Here is a 22,034-nt window from a genome sequence, read left to right on the forward strand (position 1 = left end):
GCAATCCCAGGGCAGGATCTACATTAGGTGTGCAGAGTATCAGCTTGGGATCCAGGACCTGAAGCCGTATCTTCCTTCCCACCGGCTGCTTCCATTGTTCAGGGGTCCCCCCAAGAATGTAGAGCTTCACTCACCCAAATATTTCAAAGAGAAACCACATTTTGGGCCAAACTGGATACCTCCTAAAGGTTCTGGTTAGCTTTGCCAACACGATCATGGGATATCCCAGCCAAGGGCCGGCACCTGGCAACACTCTTTAGACAATGAGGAGTGGGGTGGGCTCATCCTGATGTGAGTCCGTAACCTCAGGATACCGACAGTGACGTGCGGCCAGTCTTGCTCACACTTTCCAAATCAAAAAGGTGAGTAACATACTGGCCCTCCCACCTTCTCCCTTGGCTAGAGCTCTAGATCAGGTCGCTCTATGGATACATGGCCTAAAACTTTTAAAAGTTGTTAATTACAACAGCAAAAATACTTCTTAGAAAGGCAACTATGGGTCTCAAACAAAAATCATTATTAAATTAGGAATGTGAACCTTGGATAGACTGAAGCACATTGCAGAAACTCTCATAAGAGTCTGATCTGTTTCAGTAAATTCCTTTAGAGCACTAGTTCTCAGAACAGGGCACACACACGTTAACACAGACATACACTTGCATGTGTGATACACAACACATATAAACTGTTTGGTCACGTATATATACCTACCTCTCTCAGGATTTTGGACGTGTCCTGGGGAGGGTGAGACGTACAGAAACGATAGTATAATATGGACACACTGTCTAGTGCCCAGGTGCACAGGTTCGCAGAACAACTTGACAAAGCTGTCGGCTTAAGCGAATCAGAGCTGAAGCTAAAACTCCTCGTCCCAGATGTGGTCGCACAGTACAAAGAATAAACCAACACCAGGGACGGCAGCCAGGCAGGAAATAGGAAACCATGAACTCGGACGCCGCCTGAGCCCCAGGCTCTTCAGCCCATGATCTTCACCAAAATGCCAAAATGCAGCTGATCGGTCGAGCTGAAGAGCGGAGGGTGAAGTGCTCGGATGGCCTCTGAGCGGGCTTGGCCACCACGCCCCCGGATGGAGCCAGATTACCAAGGAGGGCAGCGGCCACGGGGCCCACAGAGCCACCACCCCTCAGGGCCTCTGTGGCTCCCTTCTGCTCAGCCTGGGGGCCCCTGACTCAGAGACACCCTCACCGCGGGTGAGGACTTCTGGCAACCTAACACTGTTATCCCACCGGGGAGCTGGAAGTGAGGCACATACCTGAACGCAGACCGGGCTAGGCAGCCCACAAAGGGGTGCTTCTGTCCCCCTGGAGAGGGACGTGCAGCAGATGCCGGCCCTGGGAGTGCGAGATCTCCGGCCAGACAGAAGGGGCTGCTAGAGAAGCGCTGCTCCCTCCCTAAGGCTCTGAAAAGGACTTCTGGTGCCTCCAGGAGGGCTTCCTGGAGACAGTTACTCAGGCCCTGAAAGCAGGGAGCCAGATGTCCCTGATGAGGAAGATACTCGCTCACCCCTGCGGTCCCCTCCGGGACTCACTCCATACCCCGCACACCATTTGCGTTCAGGCTTCGCGCCCACCTTTGTTCTTACTTACCCTCGCCCCCCAGCCCGGGGCTTGAGACCACACGCACGGCCCAGCGGGACTCAGAGCCGGGGCTGCTCCTGATTTCGGACTCCTGACCGTCTTCCTGGCACCTTGACCCTCACGCCACCTCCCCTTTCCGCTGATCGGCGCCTTCCCTGTGTTGGCGTCAGCGGGCCTTGGGCCAGATTTCCACATGGGCTGCCTGCCCCCAAAAGGCAGTGTGGCCGCTCTAGGGTTGAAAGTACATTTTCACCAGCTCTTTATTTCCTGCTTCATTTAAGTGCGGTGTTGTTGCTTGTTTTAATCAATAAATGGGCATCGGAAGGTTTACAAACTAGGTAGTATCACGGCAAGGCTGACGATTTTTATAAGGCCTCATTCACAGTGCGGGAGAACGTGAGAGCCCCCAGCCGGACGCGGAACTGCCACCAGCCGCTCCCGCTGCCTCTCCGCACAGCAGACTTTATCCAAGTCTAGGGAGGAGCATCAGGTCAAACCTCACGAACGCACGAAGCCGCCTGCTGCTGTGGGCATGAGGGAGGCTGAGACAAAGCTCCTGCCTCTGCCACGGCCCGCACTGCAGACAGGCCCAGGCCGTGCGCAGGACTGACCTCAGCGCCCGTGAGCGGCGCCCCGGCGGCCACAGCACCCGGACAGGAAGAGGGCTTGGGGCCTCCCTTCCTGGGGAGATGGCGGCCCGGGGTGAGCGGCAGCGGAGGGCAGGAGGGCTGTGCCCCGTGAAGGCTGTGGGGCTGGGGGCCCGGGCGAGCTGGAGTGATGAGCCTCTCCAGGAGGCATTTCTGATTTTACAGAGCCGTCTCCGGTGAGGGCCGGAGGGCGTGACGATGCTGTTCCCGTCCTCGGGGTCCCGCCGCCTCCCAGCACTCACTCAGCCCCCTGGAAGCGCACGGCCCAGGGGACCGTCCTCCGGGACACAGTTGTGGACCTTTGCTCACCCTGGAAGGGCCTTTCCCGTAACTCTCTGGAAGGGCTTGCAGGAGAGGCCCTTTGCAGAGAGGCTGTTCAACTGACTTACACGAGCACGAGAATCCTTTCTGAGGCCTCGGAACAGAAGCGACAAGACGCTACTCGCCGGCAGGGTTGGCAAATGCGGATCTTACTACCGTCATGCGGCTGGATTTCATAGCTACAAGCTAATAGCTGTGATGAAGGAATTATTAAAGTGTTAAATATTTCATTTAAAAGGGAACATTGCAGTCACTTTGAAAAGAAAACTCAGAACTCATCTGCTGAAAACGATCATCTGTGAGAAGACACCGGAAGGAGCAGCTGGGGTCTGCCACCGCAGGTGCCCACCGCCCGCCGTCCCCACCACCCGCCGTTCACACCGCCACTGGGGTCCACTGCCGTCCAGCCCCCACCACCATCAGCACCCACCACCCACCTTCTGCACCACCGTCCACGCTGCCAGGCTCACACCGCCTCGCACACTGCAGGGCTCACACTGCGCCTCTTGGGGCGCCATCCATGGAGGAAGCCCCCACTCTAGCCTGGAGAGCAAGCGGAGAGGCCCAGGCTCCCTGCTCTGAGCGCCGCGATGGGCAGAGGAGCTGGGAAGGGGAGGGCAGTGAGTGCACACCTTGAATCCGAGAGGGGTCTCAGTTTCCCTCAAGTCGGCCTCTCCTCATCGCTGGGAAATCCTGCTTCTGGCAAAGTCTACTTCCACCTTTTCACCTGCTCTGCCCCGGACTACGAAGGCTACGCGAAGATGCTTATGTATACAATGGAGCGACGTTACTTTTGAGAAGTAAATGCGGACTTAGAACACATTAACAGGAAAGAACTTCAAACGGTATCTCATTATAAAAGAAACATTTAGATTTCAAGACCAATGGCTTCATTCAGTAACTATTTCTTGGAGAAAAATGAATTCAAAATAGTGCTGACCTCCGCGAGGGCTCGATGGGGAAGCCCCTGCCCTCCCTAAAATGCTTCTTTGTGCCCGAGACGGCTGGCTCTCCGTCAGAGGCCGGCGGCAGATGGTCCCGCTGGCGCTTTAACAAGCAGATTGGCACAAGGTAACCCCCCAAACTGCAAATACAACACACAACGGTTTTTTCTTAGGAAACGCCCTCTACTCAGAACAGTCTCACAAGAAGATTGAACACGTCTTACTCCACACCTGGTTGCTGGTGCTTTCCTGAGCAGCAGACGCCGCCCTCACCCCTTGGAGGACCCCGGCGGCGGCGCGGCACACACCTGCGGACTTCCGGTTGAGAAGGGCCAGCCTCACACTCCTTGGCAGGAGAACCCGGACAATTAACCTGCTACTAATCGCACTTGGGAAATTTTCCAAGATAAGAAGCTGAACTACGTGAAATCTCCAGTATTAAGTTCTAACTAACCTGACAAAGACTTTAACTGTGTATGGCCTACGTCCACACACACGTGTCACCAGCCTTAAAAGATGAACCAGTGCTGAACGGGTGCCCATCTCACCGTGAAGCTGTCTTGCCCGCAGACAAGAGGGACCCACGGAATGCAGTAGGGACCTGGCCCCCGGGGGCCCCCACGGCAAGGGCTGGCTCCTGAGGACAAGCAGGTTCCGGCGCTGAGGCTCTGTCGGGATTACGTTTTTAGAATAAGCTAAAAGAAGCAGAAGCTAAATCTCAGAGGTAAGACTGGGATGAAAACACGATACGCAAAAGCATATTAAACGTGCCCCAAAATTAAGATGCACGGAAAATAGAATTTATTAAAAAAAACATTTATTCCACATTAACATGTAGCCACACCTCCAAGCCTGTGACGGTTTCTTTTATTTATTTATTTATTTGTCAGAGAGCGAGCAAGCGCGAGTGAGCACAGGCAGACAGAATGGCAGGCAGAGGCAGAAGGAGAAGCAGGCTCCCTGCCGAGCAAGGAGCCCGATGCGGGACTCGATCCCAGGACGCCGGGATCATGACCTGAGCCGAAGGCAGCTGCTTAACCAACTGAGCCACCCAGGCGCCCCAACGGTTTCTTTCTCTACGTTAATGACCAGTTTCTGGAGGTCTTGGAGGTTGTCAGAGGATTTTCCTGGCATGGGACTTGTCCGCCTACCATGACTCCCCTAGTGCTATAAGATACCAAGTGTAAACAGAGCCAAGCCAGCGACACTGGATAGAAAAAGGTGTTACCACATCTGGGGGTTCGTGTTAGCAATTCTATCATAACTGTCCACCCCTCCCTTCTTAAACTGTAAAATCCTCACACCTGGTCCCTGCCTGGGAGTCAGCGATCGAGCTAAATTAGAAAAACCTGGCTTGCACATGGTAAGGCGTGGGAAACCCCGGCTCGCGGTGACCCCTGTCAGGGGGGTGGGGCTGGCCCAGGGGACCCTGTCCCGAGGAGGGTGCTGGAGGCCGTCTCCCCTAAACCCGGCTAGAGGGACCTGGCCTCGGTTGGAAGCCCCTGCCAGCACTGTGGGGCTCGTCCAACAGGGAAGAGCTTCTGGCTGGGGCTGGACGGCCCCCATCATTACCCCAGCAGCGGTTTCCAGCTCGTTCTGGACACCCACACTGCCCATGGGGGCTGGCTCGGCCTAGCGCCAGGGAGGCAGGCTCAGTGTGGCCAGCCCCGCCCTCTTCAAACACCAAGAACAGGACCTCAGGATTTTATGAGCTCACTTTCCCCACCTCTACCTTTGATTATAGATACTTCCTGACTTGGTTTTTTAATTTTTCTGTCCTGAAAATTTTAAAACATTAAATTTCTGCTCACTAGTCAACAGACTTTAAGAGAGGAAAGCCAGTCAGGCAATTCTTTCTTTCATTCTTTACTTTTGACACAGAGAGAGAGAGAACACATGACCACAAGCAGGGTGCATGGGGAGAGAAGCCGACTCCCTGCTGCCCAAGGAATCCGATGTGGGATTTGATCCCAGGACCCAGGGATCATGACCTGAGCTGAAGGCAGATGCTCAACGGACTGAGCCACCCAGGAGCCTCTGGTCGGGCAACCTCCTGGCTCCTAGCGGCACAGCGGTACTCTCCAAGTGACAAACGACAGTGGACGGCATAGTTCAGAGCACCAGGGTTCCCAAGCCCCTACTTCAGAAGCAAAACCACATCTGAGTTCCCAGCCTGAGAAGTACATGGAGGTCACACCGTGTCCCCTGCAGCCTCCGAGGTCACGAGTTGAGCTGAAACCAAGAGTCTGACGCTCAACCGACTGAGCCGCCCAGGCGCCCTAGATTTACCTTATCTAAAACCTCAGGGTCGTTTTTTCCCTTGACTATGGGTGTTCATACATCTAGACATATTTGTGTACGTGTACACATGCACTTATTTTAATATGAGCATAAAAAGCCACTACACAAAATGAACCTCTGGTATATGTGTAGAATAATCTCAGTTGCCATAATTCAGGTCCAAACAAGAAATCAGAAAGAAGCATCTGGGAAAATGCTTTTTGGTGATCACAGACCATGTGCCTTAAACGTGCTACATTTAGTCAGTAAGTTCTCAGTCCGTGCTTTAAGCACACAGTAACTACGGCAAGTTTGACAAATTAGATTGCAAACTTCTCTGAGACAACACAATGCCACTACCCACTCTGATGAGATGTCACCGGCCGAGTTTATGGAAGTAGCTAATTGTCCATGTACAAGCCTCATTTTCTGTGCTGTTGGCAAGCAGACAGTTTAAGTTAACAATAAGCTTATTGAAAAATTCACTGCTATTCAGATGTGTTTCTATTTAAACCTTTCAGCCAACAAGAGTCAAGAGTCGATCTACATGCATCATTTTTACTGCCTTTGCCAAGAATTATGTGACCACGTGCCAAAGCCAACACAAGCATTTGGAATGGGTGGAGATCGTGAACTCCTGTCCTTACAGCGCGGACACACGCTGTCTCTGTTTAGATGATGTAAAAATACCAAGTCAGGAGAGTCGATAAAACGGGCTGTGACGTGAGCGGTACTTTGTCCGTCCAGCTCCCTGAGCGAAACCCTGGGAGGTGGCGGAGTTACTGACCTCGCTGGAGAATGGGATGGTGAATCGCAGGCAAGGGGAGGCGTGGGAGGGCCGCGGGCTCGTGGAAATAGGCGTCCAGCCAGGCCGCGCACTGCACCAGGGGCTCCGTCATTTTCTCCGGACGGCCAAGCAGCTCAGGAAGTGCGGGGGCCGCCGCAGGCCTGCAAAAGAGGTAAGGGGACGGTCATAAACCTCCGGCCCCGAGTGCACACAGGTGGGAAGCGGATGAACGCCTGCGGTGCCCACGGGCGAACATGCGTGGACGTCTGCAGCAGTTTCGGGGAGGGGCGCCCACTGCTGCTCAGTGGAGGACAGGTGCCCGCAGGAGGGGTGGGGGCCTTCCCGCTGCGTTTCCCCCTTTGGCTCTAAGAAACACAAGCCCTCTTTGGAAACAAGAGGCGATTTCGGGAGGAACGTGCGGGGACACGGGCTCTGCCGTCTGGGGCTCTGAGCGTCTGCAGTCACCCCGTGAAGCAGGATGTGACACAGTCGGGATGACACACGAGACGCTGGCCCAGTGGGAGTGCGGCTGCCCCGTCGTACGGCCAACGGGCGCACGCGACCCTCTATCCTTTGTCTGTAAAATCGCGTCTTATCAAACCTTCTTCCAGAAATACTACCGAAGGAGTTACCCCGCCTGGGACCACCCGCGCCTCCCAGAGTTTCAGCACAACAGCGCGTTCGGGGCTTTGCACTGCTTTGGGCTGCGACCCGGGGACTTCCTCGCGGTCCGCTCCCCGCCCGCGGCGTCTCGGGCTCCAGAGCGTCTGACGCGCGGGCAGTCCTCCCGCGAGGCTAACGCCAGTCATGCTGCTCGGCTTCTGGCTTTTCTCCTTTCTTCCCGACTCCCCCGTTCATTCCTTACGGTCACGTCCTCCTCCTGTCTCCTTCCGGTTAAACCACACACTGTGGAGTCGCTTCGTCGGCTCCTGGCCCGCGGGGCAACGCCCGCCCCCGTGGGAGCTGGCGGCCACCTCTCCCAGAGCGGATGCCCCTTCGGCAGGAGCCGAGTCTCCGGGGACCCCGCTGCTGGAGCGAGAAAACATCCTTGCTTCCGAGCCCTACAGGTTCATGACGGATCCAATGTTTATTCCGATTTCCTGGAACCCCACACCCACGAAAGCACTGGCACCGAGTCTGAGCTCCTCAGCTGACATTCCTGCCTCCTGTCCAGGTGCCCGGACAGCTGGCAGGCTTCCGAGGCCTTCGGGCCCTGGAGGGCAGCGTCCCTCTGGCATCTCAGATCCCGAAGCTTCGGGGGGAGGGGAGCTGCACGCGGCTCTCCCTGGCCCTCCGAGCCTCACTCTGGGTTAAGGACGCATGCACGGGCACCGGTCTACGGCTGCCTGTTTCGTCTCGTACCCACCACCCTGAGGAGGGTCTGAGTGGAGAGGCCACACCTGGCTTGGCCATGTGGCCCAGCACAGGGAGGACATGGGGGATGGCGGCCGCAGGAGCGCGGGCCCAACGGCACCGTGCGGGAAGGCTGCAAGCACGCGCAGGCTGCCGCAGACCCGGGAGCCCGTGCACGTCCCGCTGTGCGCCGCAGGGAACCGCAGAAGGCGCGGACGCAGGTCTCACGGATGTGGCCCCTCGCAGCACTGCTAGTCTCTCAGGCACGGCGCCCTGTGGAAATGAGAGTCTCCACGGACGTCCTGGATCTCGCCAGAAATCAGCTTCCTTGGATGAGATGCACAGAAATGCCCTTTCCACGGTTTTTCTACAGTAGAACAGAAAGGGGACTGGGGAGAGCATCTACGCACTTGCATGTGGACAGGGTGGGGAAGAACGGGACAGGCAAAGTCAAAGAAACGAGTCCCCTGGAACGACCCGGCCGAGTAGGACAACAGACGCGGGCTGGCCATCCTGCCGCCTCCCGACCCGACAGAGCAGGCCGAGGCCTCAGCCCAGATGCCATCTCCGTGAATCTCTGTGGGAGATCCTCGTGGCAACCCACGAGGACAGGCCCGTGGTCGGCCTGGACCCCACATCAACAGAGGGCCCCCCACAGGACGTGCTCCCTGCACAGCACCGCGGGGCCAGCAGAGCCGAGACATGGCTCCCGCCCCGATTTCTCTCTCCATCAGGACATCTGGTCGGGAAAGGACTTGGACTTCCGTGGCTGGCCTGAATGTCACTCAACTTCAGAGAGAAATTCTAGACACTCTGTTCGCATCCTGCTCCTTCCGTTCTGAACAGACGTGCACTGATGACAAAGGAGAATAAAGAGGGGGAGGCTGGCGCATGTCTTGCCATCCCACTCCTGGGGGTGGAGAGAGAGGGGGCCGGTGTTCTAGGGAGAGCCAGGGCTCCCTTCGCACAAAGCAAGGCCAATGCCACCCGGTGTGTGTCGGGGGGTCGGCAGTTTGTCCACGAAGGTCTCAGCCACAAGCATACAGCAAGCTGTGAGTGGCACCTGCCCAAATGGGAGACGAACAGAGCTAAGGGGCCGACGTCCCCACCCTCAGCCTATGGGAGATCCCCGTCCCTCTCCTGCCTTGAGCACCCATGCTGGCCCCGTGTGCCTGGCACCTCCCTCAACAGGCCAGAAGGTCTCAGAGCTTTTGGGCTATGCTCACCCATTTCACCAACGGTGACTGTGCTTCCCTTGGCCAGGGGACAGACACCACGGGAGATGGGGCACCTTAGGCCATGGGACGGGGCCTTCAGTACCCACTAGCGACCCACTGTGTTCCAAGACTTAACAACTCTTTGAGGCCCCGGAATGGCGCAGGGGCGTCTGGGCATCAAAGGCACTGACCAGGCTGGTCGCTGTGTCCTCGTGGCTAAGGGACCAGAATGGGAGCTGTGTCCCTACTAGCATTTCCCACTCTTAAAAGGATATTTGAAGAATTTTTATAGTAGTAAAATTCATCTTAAATTGATTTTTTATGCTTGTGCTAAAGATCTCAACCTCTGATTTACTCTGTAGGTCTCCTTTTTAACTCTTTCTCTATTGGCATTAGGTAACTATTCATGGGTGAAATGTAATTAAACAGCTTTGCTTCTGAAGCAAGGATTTATGATACTACATTTAAAATGAATGGCATTAAACACACACATAAAACCAGATTTTTAAAGCCATGACACAGATTTCCATTTCTACAATAAAACGAAATTTATTCCCTGCCCTGCCCTCTCCTCCAGCCTCGCTTCGCACGGCCCTGTGCGAGCTGTGGTGTGACGGCGGCGCAGCCCTGCCGGCGGTCGCCCTGATTACGGAGGAGTCTCTGCTGGCCCCCTGCCCACCAGCCCTGAGGCCCCAGTGATTACGGGCTCCGTGGTCCACGCTCCCGTAAATCCCACACCCCAGCCCTCCCTGGGAGCTGCCCCTCAGCCACCACGGAGTCGCACACCCCTGTCCGTGGGCCAGCACCAGGCGTGGGAACCCAGGGCCAGCAGCTGGACAGCCAGCCTGCACGGGCAAAGAGCAGGCCCCGTCCCGCCGTCAGCCGGGACCATGCAGAAAGGGACACATGAGAGTCAGCCAGCCCGAGGCCTTCTCCCAGACGACACTCGTCCTCAGTAAGAGTCACCCGGCCGACCCTGGGACACTGGGCACCACCTCCTCCCTCCTGGCCCGAGAGGGCTGGCTCAAGAGGGCTGGCAAGTGGCTGACCAACGCATCTGGCTTTGTTGAGCTTTTCCACAGAGGACAGGGCAGCACACCGGGCACACTGTAACGGAGCAGACACGGAATCGTACGTGGTTTGGTGTAAGGGTTTCCTCAAGAAACATGCAGCTCTTGGCAATCCCCACACAGTGGCCGTCAGGGAAAGGCTCTGGAACACAGGCACGAACCAAAGGCCCTAGTGAAGTTCCCCTGCAGTCATGACCCCTTCCCTGCCGGGGCTCGGAGAAAGAACAGCCCGGCGAGCTGGCTCAGAGGTCAGGTTTGTCCTTCAGCCCAGATCAGGATGCAGGAGTGTGGGGAAGTGCTCCAGAACCTTTAAAGATGTGTTAATGACGCAGGGATGCCTCACCTGTGAAGGTGGAGGGGAACCCATCGCTCATGGCGTTCCCAGGAAGGCTGTCCCTCTCCCTGCAAAGCAGCCTGTGTCTCAGGACGTGGATTTCAGCTAGAAAGCGAGGGGCAGGGGCAGCACCACACTGGTGGCAGCAGACAGGCAGGGGGAGGGGACCAAGTGTCAATGGAACGGCCTCCCCGGACAGGTTCCGAGCCATCCATCTGCCGCACACAGAGGTCGCACGCACTGGGCTCAGGCTAGCGGCCGCTGCAGAACCAGGAGCCCTGGGGCAAAGAGAGCCCGGCTGGCCAGGACCCCAGAAGGCAGTGCCCGAGGTCTGCAACGGTGTCAGGGACTGGCTTGACATGAGAAAAAAATGGAAGAACATTCCCGACCCCACATCCTCCAGGGTCTTTCCACACAGCAAATTTGCTCAACACTTTAAAACTCAATCAGTTTGGTAGGAGATCTGGGCATTCAGGTTTGGGGGCGCCTCAAGACTTCACTGCTAGTAAAGAACCACTAAATCTTCATTTCTGAATGAATTCTACTTCCCAAAGACATTAAAATGTCATGTACTTGGCTTAAATCCCATTTGATGTAAGAAAACAGGCCAAAAGTTCTAAGCTACTCACATCTGATTAGCAGCATTAGCTACACCCAGGGGGCAGACATTCAAAACCCTCTCTCTTTGACCCCAGTGCTTTTCCAGTATTTGTCCTCCCAGGATAAAACCGAGTGTTGTAGTTTGGGAACATGAACTGGTGATGCTAGAGGCTTGCCCACGCCAAGAACTTCGACCTCGGAAAAGAGTTCCAAAGACCCGTATTCTTTGCAGTTCATGTGGAATCGGCAGCGTGCTGACCCAAGCTGTGTCCTTTAGCAAGGCTGGGAGATCAATCTGGGAAAACCCACGGAGAGTGGGGTAGAGCCTGTGGTAGAAGCAAGAGTGTGGGGCCTTGGCCACATACAGAATCCCTTACGAGGAGAAGAGTCCCCGAGCTGAGCTACAGAAGCGCACCACCCCTTCTCTGGCTCCAGGACGCAGGGTGGGCTCCGGACCCCACAGCATCAGGAAGAGCACATGTTCGGCAAAACGTTACAACTGCAACAGAAGGGACTCTGAAACGCGTGCCTACTGCGGCTCTGTATCACCGGTACGCGCAGTTACGTCTGACTCAACAGGTCTCTGGCGGAGTCTCCTGGGTTTGTGTCTGATGGGTTCGTCCTTTAATTACACCTCCTTGCTCAAGTTTGCTTGAGTTTCCTTTTCCAGTGGTGGGATGGAAGATAAGAAATAAATTATTCGACCTATGATCAAAAAAGATCTTTTCTTTTTTTAAACAGTGGGGCTGAATAAAGACTTTAAACTCTATATTCCAACTGAATTTTGTGGCTTGAGTCCACACAAGCCGCTGTTGAGGATCCGTTACATCCGTGGCTTATCCACGAGAGCGTGGACGCAGCATCTGTAGCACGAGGGTGAAGCGACACCGAGGGGGTGTGGCCGCCTTCCACTCGGCCCCCCGCTGGCCCCACGCGCCCGACGCCCTCCGCAATGAGGGCTGCCGCAGGATGTCGGGTGAGCGCACACCTCCAGCGACAGCTCCGCGACACAGCCTGCTGGCCCGCAGCTGTCGGGCGGCACCACCACGCGGGTGCGACGGGGTCCCTGCAGTTATCGGACCTTCTAATCTGGGGCAAAGAGGGGAAGGCGAAAATCAAAGTGAAACGCCAGCCTCCGACAGCAGAACCGCACAGGAGACGGAGAGGAGAGGCTCCCGACGGGCTCGTCCGGCCATAGGACGGGGGCCTGGTGCGGCTCGTGGTGACGGCCGGCAGCGCGACCGCACATCTGGCGCCGTCCTGACGGTTGGGAGGTCCGTGCGTGGTTTGCCCCACGCCCTGGGAGCGCCAGCAGCCGACGGAGGAGAAGGGAGGACGTGGACACGACGCCCCGGCAACACGCTGAAGCGGACACTACAGACGGCGGACGCAACTCCTGCGCGTGTCCAGTGGCAGGGAGCCAAGAGCTGCTGTGACTCCTGACACCCAGGTGGACGGACCGACATTCACGTGGGGGTCCTGGCGTCTGTTTTCACAGGTCGGTCTCTACAAAGCAGACTTGGCCACCCTTCGACGGAGGACAACCAGTAGCGAAGGGAGCCCGCGCCCGCCGCACGCGAAGTCCTGAAGACGGCTCCGTGGGGCAGGCGCGCTGCTGGCCGTCCCTGCAGGGGGGCTGGCGGGAGCCGGCAGGTGCTCTGCACACCCGTGCTCGGCTCTCGCAGTGTGGGTCAGGACAAAACGGACGCACAACCTGCTCTGTGCCTTGACGCCTTCCATCGCCCCACAGACCCCCAAAATGAATTCTACATTCATGATCCGATCATAGGCCACCAATGGTCTAGGTCCCAAGGCCAACAATAGGAGAAGGAAGAGGCAGTAAAATTCAACTCACTTTCTGGGTGGTCACAGGTATGCTGCTTAAATCGGGTATCAGTTTTTAATGGGCAACCTAAGCCCTCAAAATTTGGGGCTCAAATTAATGTCAGAACCTAAACAAGACCATAGAGGAATTTATGGTACTATTTAAACCCTCCAAACCCAGAAAATTTTATGTAAATTTTCAACTCTTCCATACAAGGTACATGTCGTAATAACTACACACTTCTTTTTCCTTTTGAAAATGATCCTTAAATACATAAGCAATAAAACATTTGAAAAACACAATTTAAATAGTACACTTGGCAGACTGGAATGCCTTAAAAAAGCCTACTTCCTTTCTCCCCTAAATGTTCAAATTGTTTAAAAGGAAAACCGTATTTTATCAACACTTTAACATATCATTAAAATCTCTACTATCTGACAGATGAAGATAAAAACACCCCAAAACTATAGATGAATTATCAGGTCCCTAATGATTCCAAAACAATTACAGGATGCAGAGCAATCTAGTTAAATTTTATTCAAAAGCTTACTACACTTGTGTTTTCTTTTATTTTTCTATCAAGAAGCCCATGAGGCTTAAGCACAATTCATTATGTATGAGACCCCACTTGCAGTGCTTGACTGTTGATTAATAGCAAAGTTTGCTGTATGTACATTTGCAACATTAGATGCATACAATATGCTAACTTATTCTTTCACTGAAACTAATTATTTACAAAAATGACTACTTGAGACTACAATTTATTAAATGCATGCATCCAGTCTAAATTTGGCCCCCAAAGACAGCCTGGAATGAAGATCTTTTACTTGATGTGACAACTTCTAGAAACGCTGTTATTAATATTGTAAACGTGGCAAATAAAGAGTTCAAATAGCCTTATGTCTGTGTTGCGTTTGCTTTTCACCACTGAAGCAGGGAGTGGAGCAGCCTTCCGGCATTTCACACACAAGAGGTGGACTGCTCTTTCCCAGCTTCATTTAGCTTCTTATAAATAAAATACTTACCCATTGACAATGGAATAGTTTAAAAAGAAATAGCAAACATGAAAGAGGAATAGAAAAATACTAATCAAATTGTTACTTAAGTAGATTACAAGCCTGACAAGAAGAATAAATTTAGTTCATCTGGTGAAAAATATCTGTAAAAATACAATTTTTAAAGAGTCATTTCCACCAGTCTCATCAAATTATTGGTATTCCCATATAAGTACTCCCTCCCACCCAAAGGATCTTTGGGGTTAGGTAACTGTGCATCATTCAGTCATTCTCTGCCCTCCCAGAAAAGAGGGGACATACATGACTTGGCTTATGGACAAAAATTACAGAAGCTTCATCTTCACATCAGGTTTCAGAATGGGGCATCTGGTCAACCTCAACGTCTTTCAGGCTGACTCCTTAACTCGTTTGGCCCAGAGCAGCATTCTCCTGCTCTAAGCATCTTCTGTGGTCCAATCTCTCTCTGCTGGGCCAATCTGCACTCTCGCTACAGCTGTCCCTTCCAAGGCCCTCAAAGACTCTGTGTGGCCTTGCTCTGCTCTGCTGAGGGTGTGTGCCACTGCAGGCTGAGGAGAGACAGACAGGAATCAGACTCCTTCCTTCACATGCCAAGATAAGGAAAATCGATGTCTGAGCCCAAATGACAGAATGATAGTGCAGAGAGTCATTACACACTACTAATTGCTCCGTGCCATTAAATTTTTGCAAGGATGCCTAAGGAAAAAGACAGAGGTTTCCAACAAGGGCTTGCTCTGGGATATACGATTTTAGGGACACAGAGGAAAAACGGAACATCAGTGAGAGGGCCTTTGCTCCCTAAAACAAACAGGTGTTAAGGGGGAAAAGAAAGTAGCCTGAGAACGGGAAAATCCCACAGTCAAGATGGGTAAAAGATGACTGGCTTTCTTACACGCGACTTAATATCCCAACTCTCTCAATAACACATTCAAGGTCAGCCAGAGTCAAGGCAACTGACTACAGAAGTCCCTGTCGAGAAAATGTCTCAGTGTCAGACGTTCATTACACAATATGGCATTCTGGAAAGGGGGGGTCCACTGAATAAAGGTGACGGTCAACTATAGGGAAACAAGACAAGGCAAACACGTGCATAAGACTTCACAGCGGCTATTTGCTGAGTGCCTAACATGTGCCAGATATTTAATTAAGAAAGTGTTCTGTATTTATTCCTCCCCATAACACGAGGGAGATAATATCTCTATGTTCCAGAAGATGAAACAGAGTCCAGAAGGTATGTGAAATAACTTAGCCAAGGCATAAGGGATGCAACTAGGATTTGAATTAGAGCGAGTCCACAGCCCTTACTATCCGGACCACCTCCGTGAACCCAGCGTTCTTGATCCTCTCCGAAAAGGAAACAGTTCCTCCTTATCACACAAAGCCCCTGTGTTTACACGCTCCATTCTCGACAGCATGTACCTTACGTAGCATATATCCTGTATAGCGTTTGGATCTATTCTCTGACATTTACATAACTTCTGTAAAGTTTCACTAATCCGTAAGATGTGTACACCCAAGGCCCACTGCCCTATCAATTCAAAGACAATGGGAATCTGAGTGTCAATTCTAGTTCTTTTATATTCCAGACACTTCCAAGAAGAGAGATGAGGTACCCATACTAGAGGGTCTCAGGTTTGTAGGGAGCGGCCCACTGGGCATTATTGGTCTATACCCTTATAGGAAGGCCATGTTTACATTTAAATGCCTTGATGAGCATGCTGTACAATGTTCTTCTTTACAGGTAAGAAGGCTCAGCCTGAGAATATCCTGGGCCCATCATCTTCCCCACACTCGGCCCTATGGAAGCCAGGCTCAGAATGAGAAAAACCACAGGATTTATTGCTCCACGTGGCTTGGCAAACGAGCAGGCCAGGCTTTTTGCTCGGGCAGATGTCAGCGTAGGTGGCACGAGGAAGTCAGACAGGTGTGCGTCCCACGAAGGCTGTTCCAGGCAGGTGTGCGTCCCACGAAGGCTGTTCCAGGCATCTGAAGGAAGGGGCACACACTGTCGTGTGCTGACCCCAACTCTGTCCTCGGCCCCGGGGTCCTATCTGACACATTGCTGGTGCTCAGTGCCTGCCCGCTGAGCGAATGCACAAACAAGATGCGGCGGCGTCACCACGGTCACCATAGCTCATGCACCGAAAAACACCTGCATTTCAGATTTCATTTTTCCAATGAATAATTTGCTGAAAACCACTCCCCAGGGGGGAAGAAAAACCCACCAAGATTTTGTAAATAGTGAAAGCTACATTCCTCTGCCTTTCCCGATTTTGTAGCCGATTGCTGTGTAACAGGCTTTGTTAAAGCTCAGGGACTGGCCATCACTTCCGATCTTGCTTACTTTGACAGAACTCTACAGTCCAAACCTGGAAGTGTTTCAGATTTGAAGATACACAACTTGGTGAGTTTCCTTCATGGTGGCCCCATTCCCCACTCCTGATACAAGGCGATCAATTGCATAATGAGATGAAACACAGGAAAAATGAAGTTAAACAGCACACTTAGCTCCACGTTCATTCTCTGACCACGGATGAAGGTGGAGCTCCAGGAACCACAGACACGTTCTATGAAGGCCACTTACACTGCCCCTCATTTCTGCATTAGGTTTTCCAGTCTTCCAAGAGGTGGCCATTAGATCATCACAGAAAGAGGGACAAGGTCCTAGGGAGGAGAACCCCCCGCCCCCCATCCCTGGCCACGTGGAGGGCACAGCAGACTCTCTGCGGTCACTGCCTTGTGATCACTTCTGGGGGAAAATACAGGAGAAGGAAGCCGCTCCCAGGAAGCAGGCACACACACGCCCCTCCCGCAGTGACTGGGAATTCTGGACTGTGCGGACCGAGCATCCCAGATACAAAGGCCATGACAGGGACGGCACAGTGTGCTGAGCCTGGGAAGCCACGCCCCTTCTCCAGGCTCTCACGCCTTTGCTACTAACAGGACTAACACAGGCCCAGCCTTAGTACGGTCAACAAAACTCATCTCCAGACAGCTTCAAGACTACTTTGTTATGAAGCAATTTAGAAAAAAATATTAGGGGCACCTGGGTGGGTCAGTTGTTAAGCATCTGCCTTCGGCTTGGGTCATGATCCAGTGCTCTCTGCTCAGTGGGAGGCCTGCTCCTCCTTCTCCCACTCCCCCTGCTTGTGTTCCCCCCTCTCTCACTGTCTCTCCCCATCAAATAAATAAATAAATAATCTCAAAAATAAAGAAAAAATTATTTTGCATCTTAGCAAGGAAACATGTCTTAATTTAAATGTTAAAATAATGATGAATGTTCTGAAGACCCTACTTCTTTTCTCTCCAAAAGGCACACATTCTAGGAGGGCTGACCTCCACCAGGTTTGGTCCCATTAACTTGTGTACTGGGCTCATTAATAAATAATACTACCACTAAATTACCTGTCTTGTAAATTGGTTTGTACAGTTCTAAATAAATAATAGATCGTTCCCTATTATCAAACACAGTGGAGTTTTTAAAGGAAAGCATAGCTGAGGATACATGAGAACATGGCAGTTTCATCTGCGAACAACTTTCTGTAGCTCACTTTCTCAGAAAGCCTTTGCTCCTATTTATTGTTGCAGCTGGAACACGTTAGCTGGCGAGCATGGCTGAAAACCCTGTATTTAATATCAGACAAGTATACTGACTATACATTAGTGGCCAAAAAAATCTTAAGCAACTATTAAATGGACAGTTAATGTAATTGTATTTTAAAACACTGAGGTCATATTTAATTTTGAATTGAAACTCTTAAAATGCACTTTCTGGCAAGGATATAGGGTAATAAAACAATGTTAACTACAGAAAAAAACCCCAAAACTCACATTATTAAAATAAATCTTTTTTCCAGAGTACTAATATTTGCAAGAAGTAGATTACAAGAAGCAGAAAGCATTTGTACTTCTTCAACAAGTATTGTCACTGGCACTGGAAACCCCGATTTTCAATTTGAAGGATGATTCACTCTGAACAGCGAGCACAGATGTCATTTCCCGCCCCCCTTCCTTCTGCGAGCCGGCTGCCCCCCCAGCACCCTCTGCCTTCCTTCCAGGGTGCTCAAACTTAGCACCACCCCAGGGTCCTTTAATCCGAAGTCCACCCGTGAAGGACCCAATTATGCTCCAGAGCAGGAAGTACAATTAAGTGGGGTGGGGTCGAGTCTGAAAGGATAAACAGAGGCACGGTGAAGAAGAGAAAGAAAGGGGTAGAAAACATTTTAGCTGCAGAGCCGGCCAATTAAAATTCCCTTTGGAAGCACCAATTTCTACTCAAAGAAGATTGGAAAGTCCAATTTTATATGCCTTTTTCTTCCTCTTAAAAAATCAATACAGCCCTCTGGGAGGCTGTCGCACTTGCAGGCAGGCGGGTCTGTGGACCGTAAGCTCCACGCCTGGACCCGGTTCACAGCCCTCCCAGGGGAAGAGAGAAGGGGGTATCACAGGGTTTTCCAGCAAAAACAAAGCAGCATTTATTTACAGGTGTTCTGACAGCCGGGACAAGGGGAGAGGCCCTGCATGCGAACCCGGGAGCCAGGGGTCAGCACTTCGGAGCACTGAGCCTAGACCTGATCCTTAAACGCCTCCACCCTGAGAGCCTGAGAAGAGCGGAGGGGGACAAAGAGACAGGAGGCCCCCTGGAAATCTAGCTGGTGGGAGCAGAAGGGACAACATGTTCTTTCTCTGCTGCCCCAGGCAGGGTCACCCAATCCCCAAGGTCAGACAAGGACTCTGAGTGGCCTCATTCTGCCAACCACGAATACAATGCAGTCGTTAATGCTCTGGAGTCTCTCCTCTTCTCTGGTCCCAAATCTCTAGCTCCCTCTTCCCAGAACTAGGCCTTACTTCTCTGTGCAGCTGTCCCTCTCTGCACCTGCAGCAGCATGCCTACAGAGGCCTCAAGTTTGCTCCATTTGGAATTTAAGTCCGTGACTTAGACTGGAGTCTCAGACCCGAGAATTTTAGGATCCATTTCTTTTCAAAGGATTCTTACTCAAGAAAACTCTAGTTTGAGAAATAGTAACTCGAACTCCTTGTATGAAAACATTTCCCAGTTGTGACTCCCAATTTTAAGAAACATTTTACCTTTATAAATGATGAGATGTTTAAAGATTTTAATTGCAATGCCAACATGTGTTTGAAAATCTCGCAGAACTCACAGATGCTTGGAAATGCAAATTTCCTCATTAAGCTGTGTTCATCAAATGACCATCAACTTAATATAGGCTGCTATATACTTAGGATGCATATGAAACCTCATGGTAATGGCAAACCCAAGATTTAAAATAGATGCACAAAATAAAGAGAAAGAAAGCCAAATATGACAGAAACTCATTGATCATAAAGAGATCAAAAGAAAGGAACAGAGAAGAACTACATAAACAGCCAGAAAACAATGAACAAGATGGCAATAAATACATATCTATCAATAATTACTTTAAATATAAATGGCCTAAATATTCCAATGAAAAGACATGGGGTGGGGGGAATGAAGATAGAAAAAAACTAAGACCCATCTATATGCTGCCTATAAGAGACTAAAGATACATCAGACTGAAAGTGAAGGGATGGAAAACATATGCTATACAAACAGAAGTGGGAAAAAAGCCAGGGTAGCAATGCTGGTATCAGACAAAACAGACTTGTTTTAAACAAAGACAGTAATGAGACAAAGAAGGGCATTATGTAATGATAATGGGATCAAACAAGCAGATAAAACAATTGTAAATATCTATGCACTCAAACATTGGAGCACCTAAATACATAAAGCAAATAATGAACTGACAGAGGAAGAAACTGATGGTAATACTCTAACAAGAAGGGACTTTAACACCCCAACTTATATCAATAGCTATGATCAAACAGAACCAATAAAACAGCTGTGTCTTTAAATGACACATTAGACCAGATGCACATAACAGATGTATATGGAAAGTTCCAGTTAAAAACATTCTTTTCAAGTGCACACGGGATATTCTCCAGAATAGGTCACATGTTAGTCCACCAAGCAAGCTTCAATAAATTAAAGAAGACTGAATTCGTTATCATTTATCTTTTCTAACCACATGGTATGAAACTAGACATCAATCACCAGAAAAAAACTGGAAAAGAAACAAACATGTGGAGGCTAAACAACATGCCACTAAACAACCAGTGGGTCAATCATGGAATCAAAGAGAGAAAACAAAACAAAACAAAACACAGACAAATGAAAATGAAAGCACAGTCATCCAAAATCTTTGGGACATAGTAAAAGGAGGCCTAAGAGGGAAATATATAGTGAGATAGGCCTTACTACCCCAAGAAAAAGCTCAGACAACCTAACAATGAAAGGAACAACAACAAAAAAAGAACAAAGCCCAAGATGAGAAGGAAGGACACAATAAAGATGAGAGCAAAAATAAATGACAAAGAGATTAAAAAATGGAAAGAAAATAAAGCCAAGAAATGGTTTATGAAAAGATAAACAAAACTGATAAACCCTTAGACTCATCAAAAAAAGAGAAATATCCCAAATTAATGCAATCAGAAATGAAAGAGACCTGACACCATAGAGATACAAAGAATTATAACAATAACATGAAAAGTTATATGCCAGCAAACAGGACAATCTAGGAAGAAATGGATAGGCTCCTAGAAACATAATCTTCCAAAACTAAATCAGAAAGAAACAAAAAATTTGAGTAGATTAATTACTACTAATGAAATTGAATTGTTATTTTAAAAACTTTCCCCCCAAATAAAAATCCAACCAGATGGATTCACAGGTGAATTTTACTAAATACTTTAAGAAGAGTCAATAACTACTCTCCTCAAATTTTCCCAAAATATAAAAAAGAGAAAGGAAAGCTTCCAAGTATATTCTATGAGGCTAGTCTTATGCTGATACCAAAACCAGATAAAGATGCCACAAAAAAAGAGACCTACAGGCCAATATTCCTGATGAACATAGATGAAAAACAAAATATTAGTAGGCCTCATTCAAAAATACATTAAACAGTTGATTCACCATGATCAAGTGGGATTTATTCCAGAGATGCTAGGATGGCTCAATGTCTGCAAATCAATGAACATGATATATCATATCATATCTCAGATGATACAGAAAGAAAACTCCCAACAAAATGGGTTGAGAGGGAACATATCTCAACATAATATAAGCCACCTATGACAAACCCAAAGCTAAGATCATATTCTCTGGTTAAAAACTGAAAGCTCTTCCTCTAAGATCAGGAACAACACAAAGATGTCCGCTCTCACCACTTTATTCAACACAGTGGAAGTCCCAGCCACAGCAATCAGACAAGAAAAAGAAATCAAGCATTCGCGTTGGTAAAGAAGACGTTAAACTGCCACTCTTTGCAGATAACATGATACTATACACAGAAAGCCGTAAGACTCCATCAAAAGACTACTAGAATAAATGAATTCAGTAAAGTGGCAGGATACAAAAATTAATAGAAATTAGCAGTGTTTCTAAACACGAATGACAAAGTAGCAGAGAGAGAAATTAAGGCAATTCCATTTTCAACACACCAAACATCATGAAATCCCTAAGAATAGACTTGACCGAGGGGGTGAAAGACCTGTGCTCTGAGGGCTGTAGATGCCGGGGGAGGGACGGGAGAGGCTGTGAGCAACGTGAGCATCCTCCACGCTCAGGGAAGAGCACTGGTGAAACGTCCATCCCATCCAAAGCCATCTACACATTTGATGGGATCCCTATGAAAATATCAACAGCATTTTTCACAGAACTAGAATCCTAAAATTTTTTGGAACCACAAAATGCCCCAAATAGCCACAGCAATCTTGAGAAAAAACAACAAAGCCGGAGGGATCACAAGCCCAGGTTACAAGATAGAATACAAAGTTGTAGTCATTGAAACAGTACGTACTGGCACAAAAACGGACACACAGATCACTGGAACAAACTAGAAAACCCAGAAATAAAACCGTAATTATATAGTCAACTCATCCACCACAACAGAGGCAGGAATATGCAGTGGTTAAAAGACAGTCTT

The 22,034-nt window shown here is 50.3% G+C and overlaps 1 protein-coding gene across 1 annotated transcript in view; it reads right to left on the minus strand.

Moving 5' to 3' along the window:
- Positions 1-22,034, minus strand: part of MGMT (O-6-methylguanine-DNA methyltransferase) — a 277,054-nt gene that overhangs the window by 41,720 nt on the left and 213,300 nt on the right. The window contains exon 3 of the mRNA XM_059172828.1: positions 6,578-6,738. Within this exon, the coding sequence (XP_059028811.1) occupies positions 6,578-6,738 (161 nt within the window). The remainder of the gene's footprint in view (positions 1-6,577; positions 6,739-22,034) is intronic.

The sequence above is a fragment of the Mustela lutreola genome, chromosome 4, assembly GCF_030435805.1.
Source record: "Mustela lutreola isolate mMusLut2 chromosome 4, mMusLut2.pri, whole genome shotgun sequence".
Lineage (NCBI taxonomy): Eukaryota > Metazoa > Chordata > Mammalia > Carnivora > Mustelidae > Mustela > Mustela lutreola.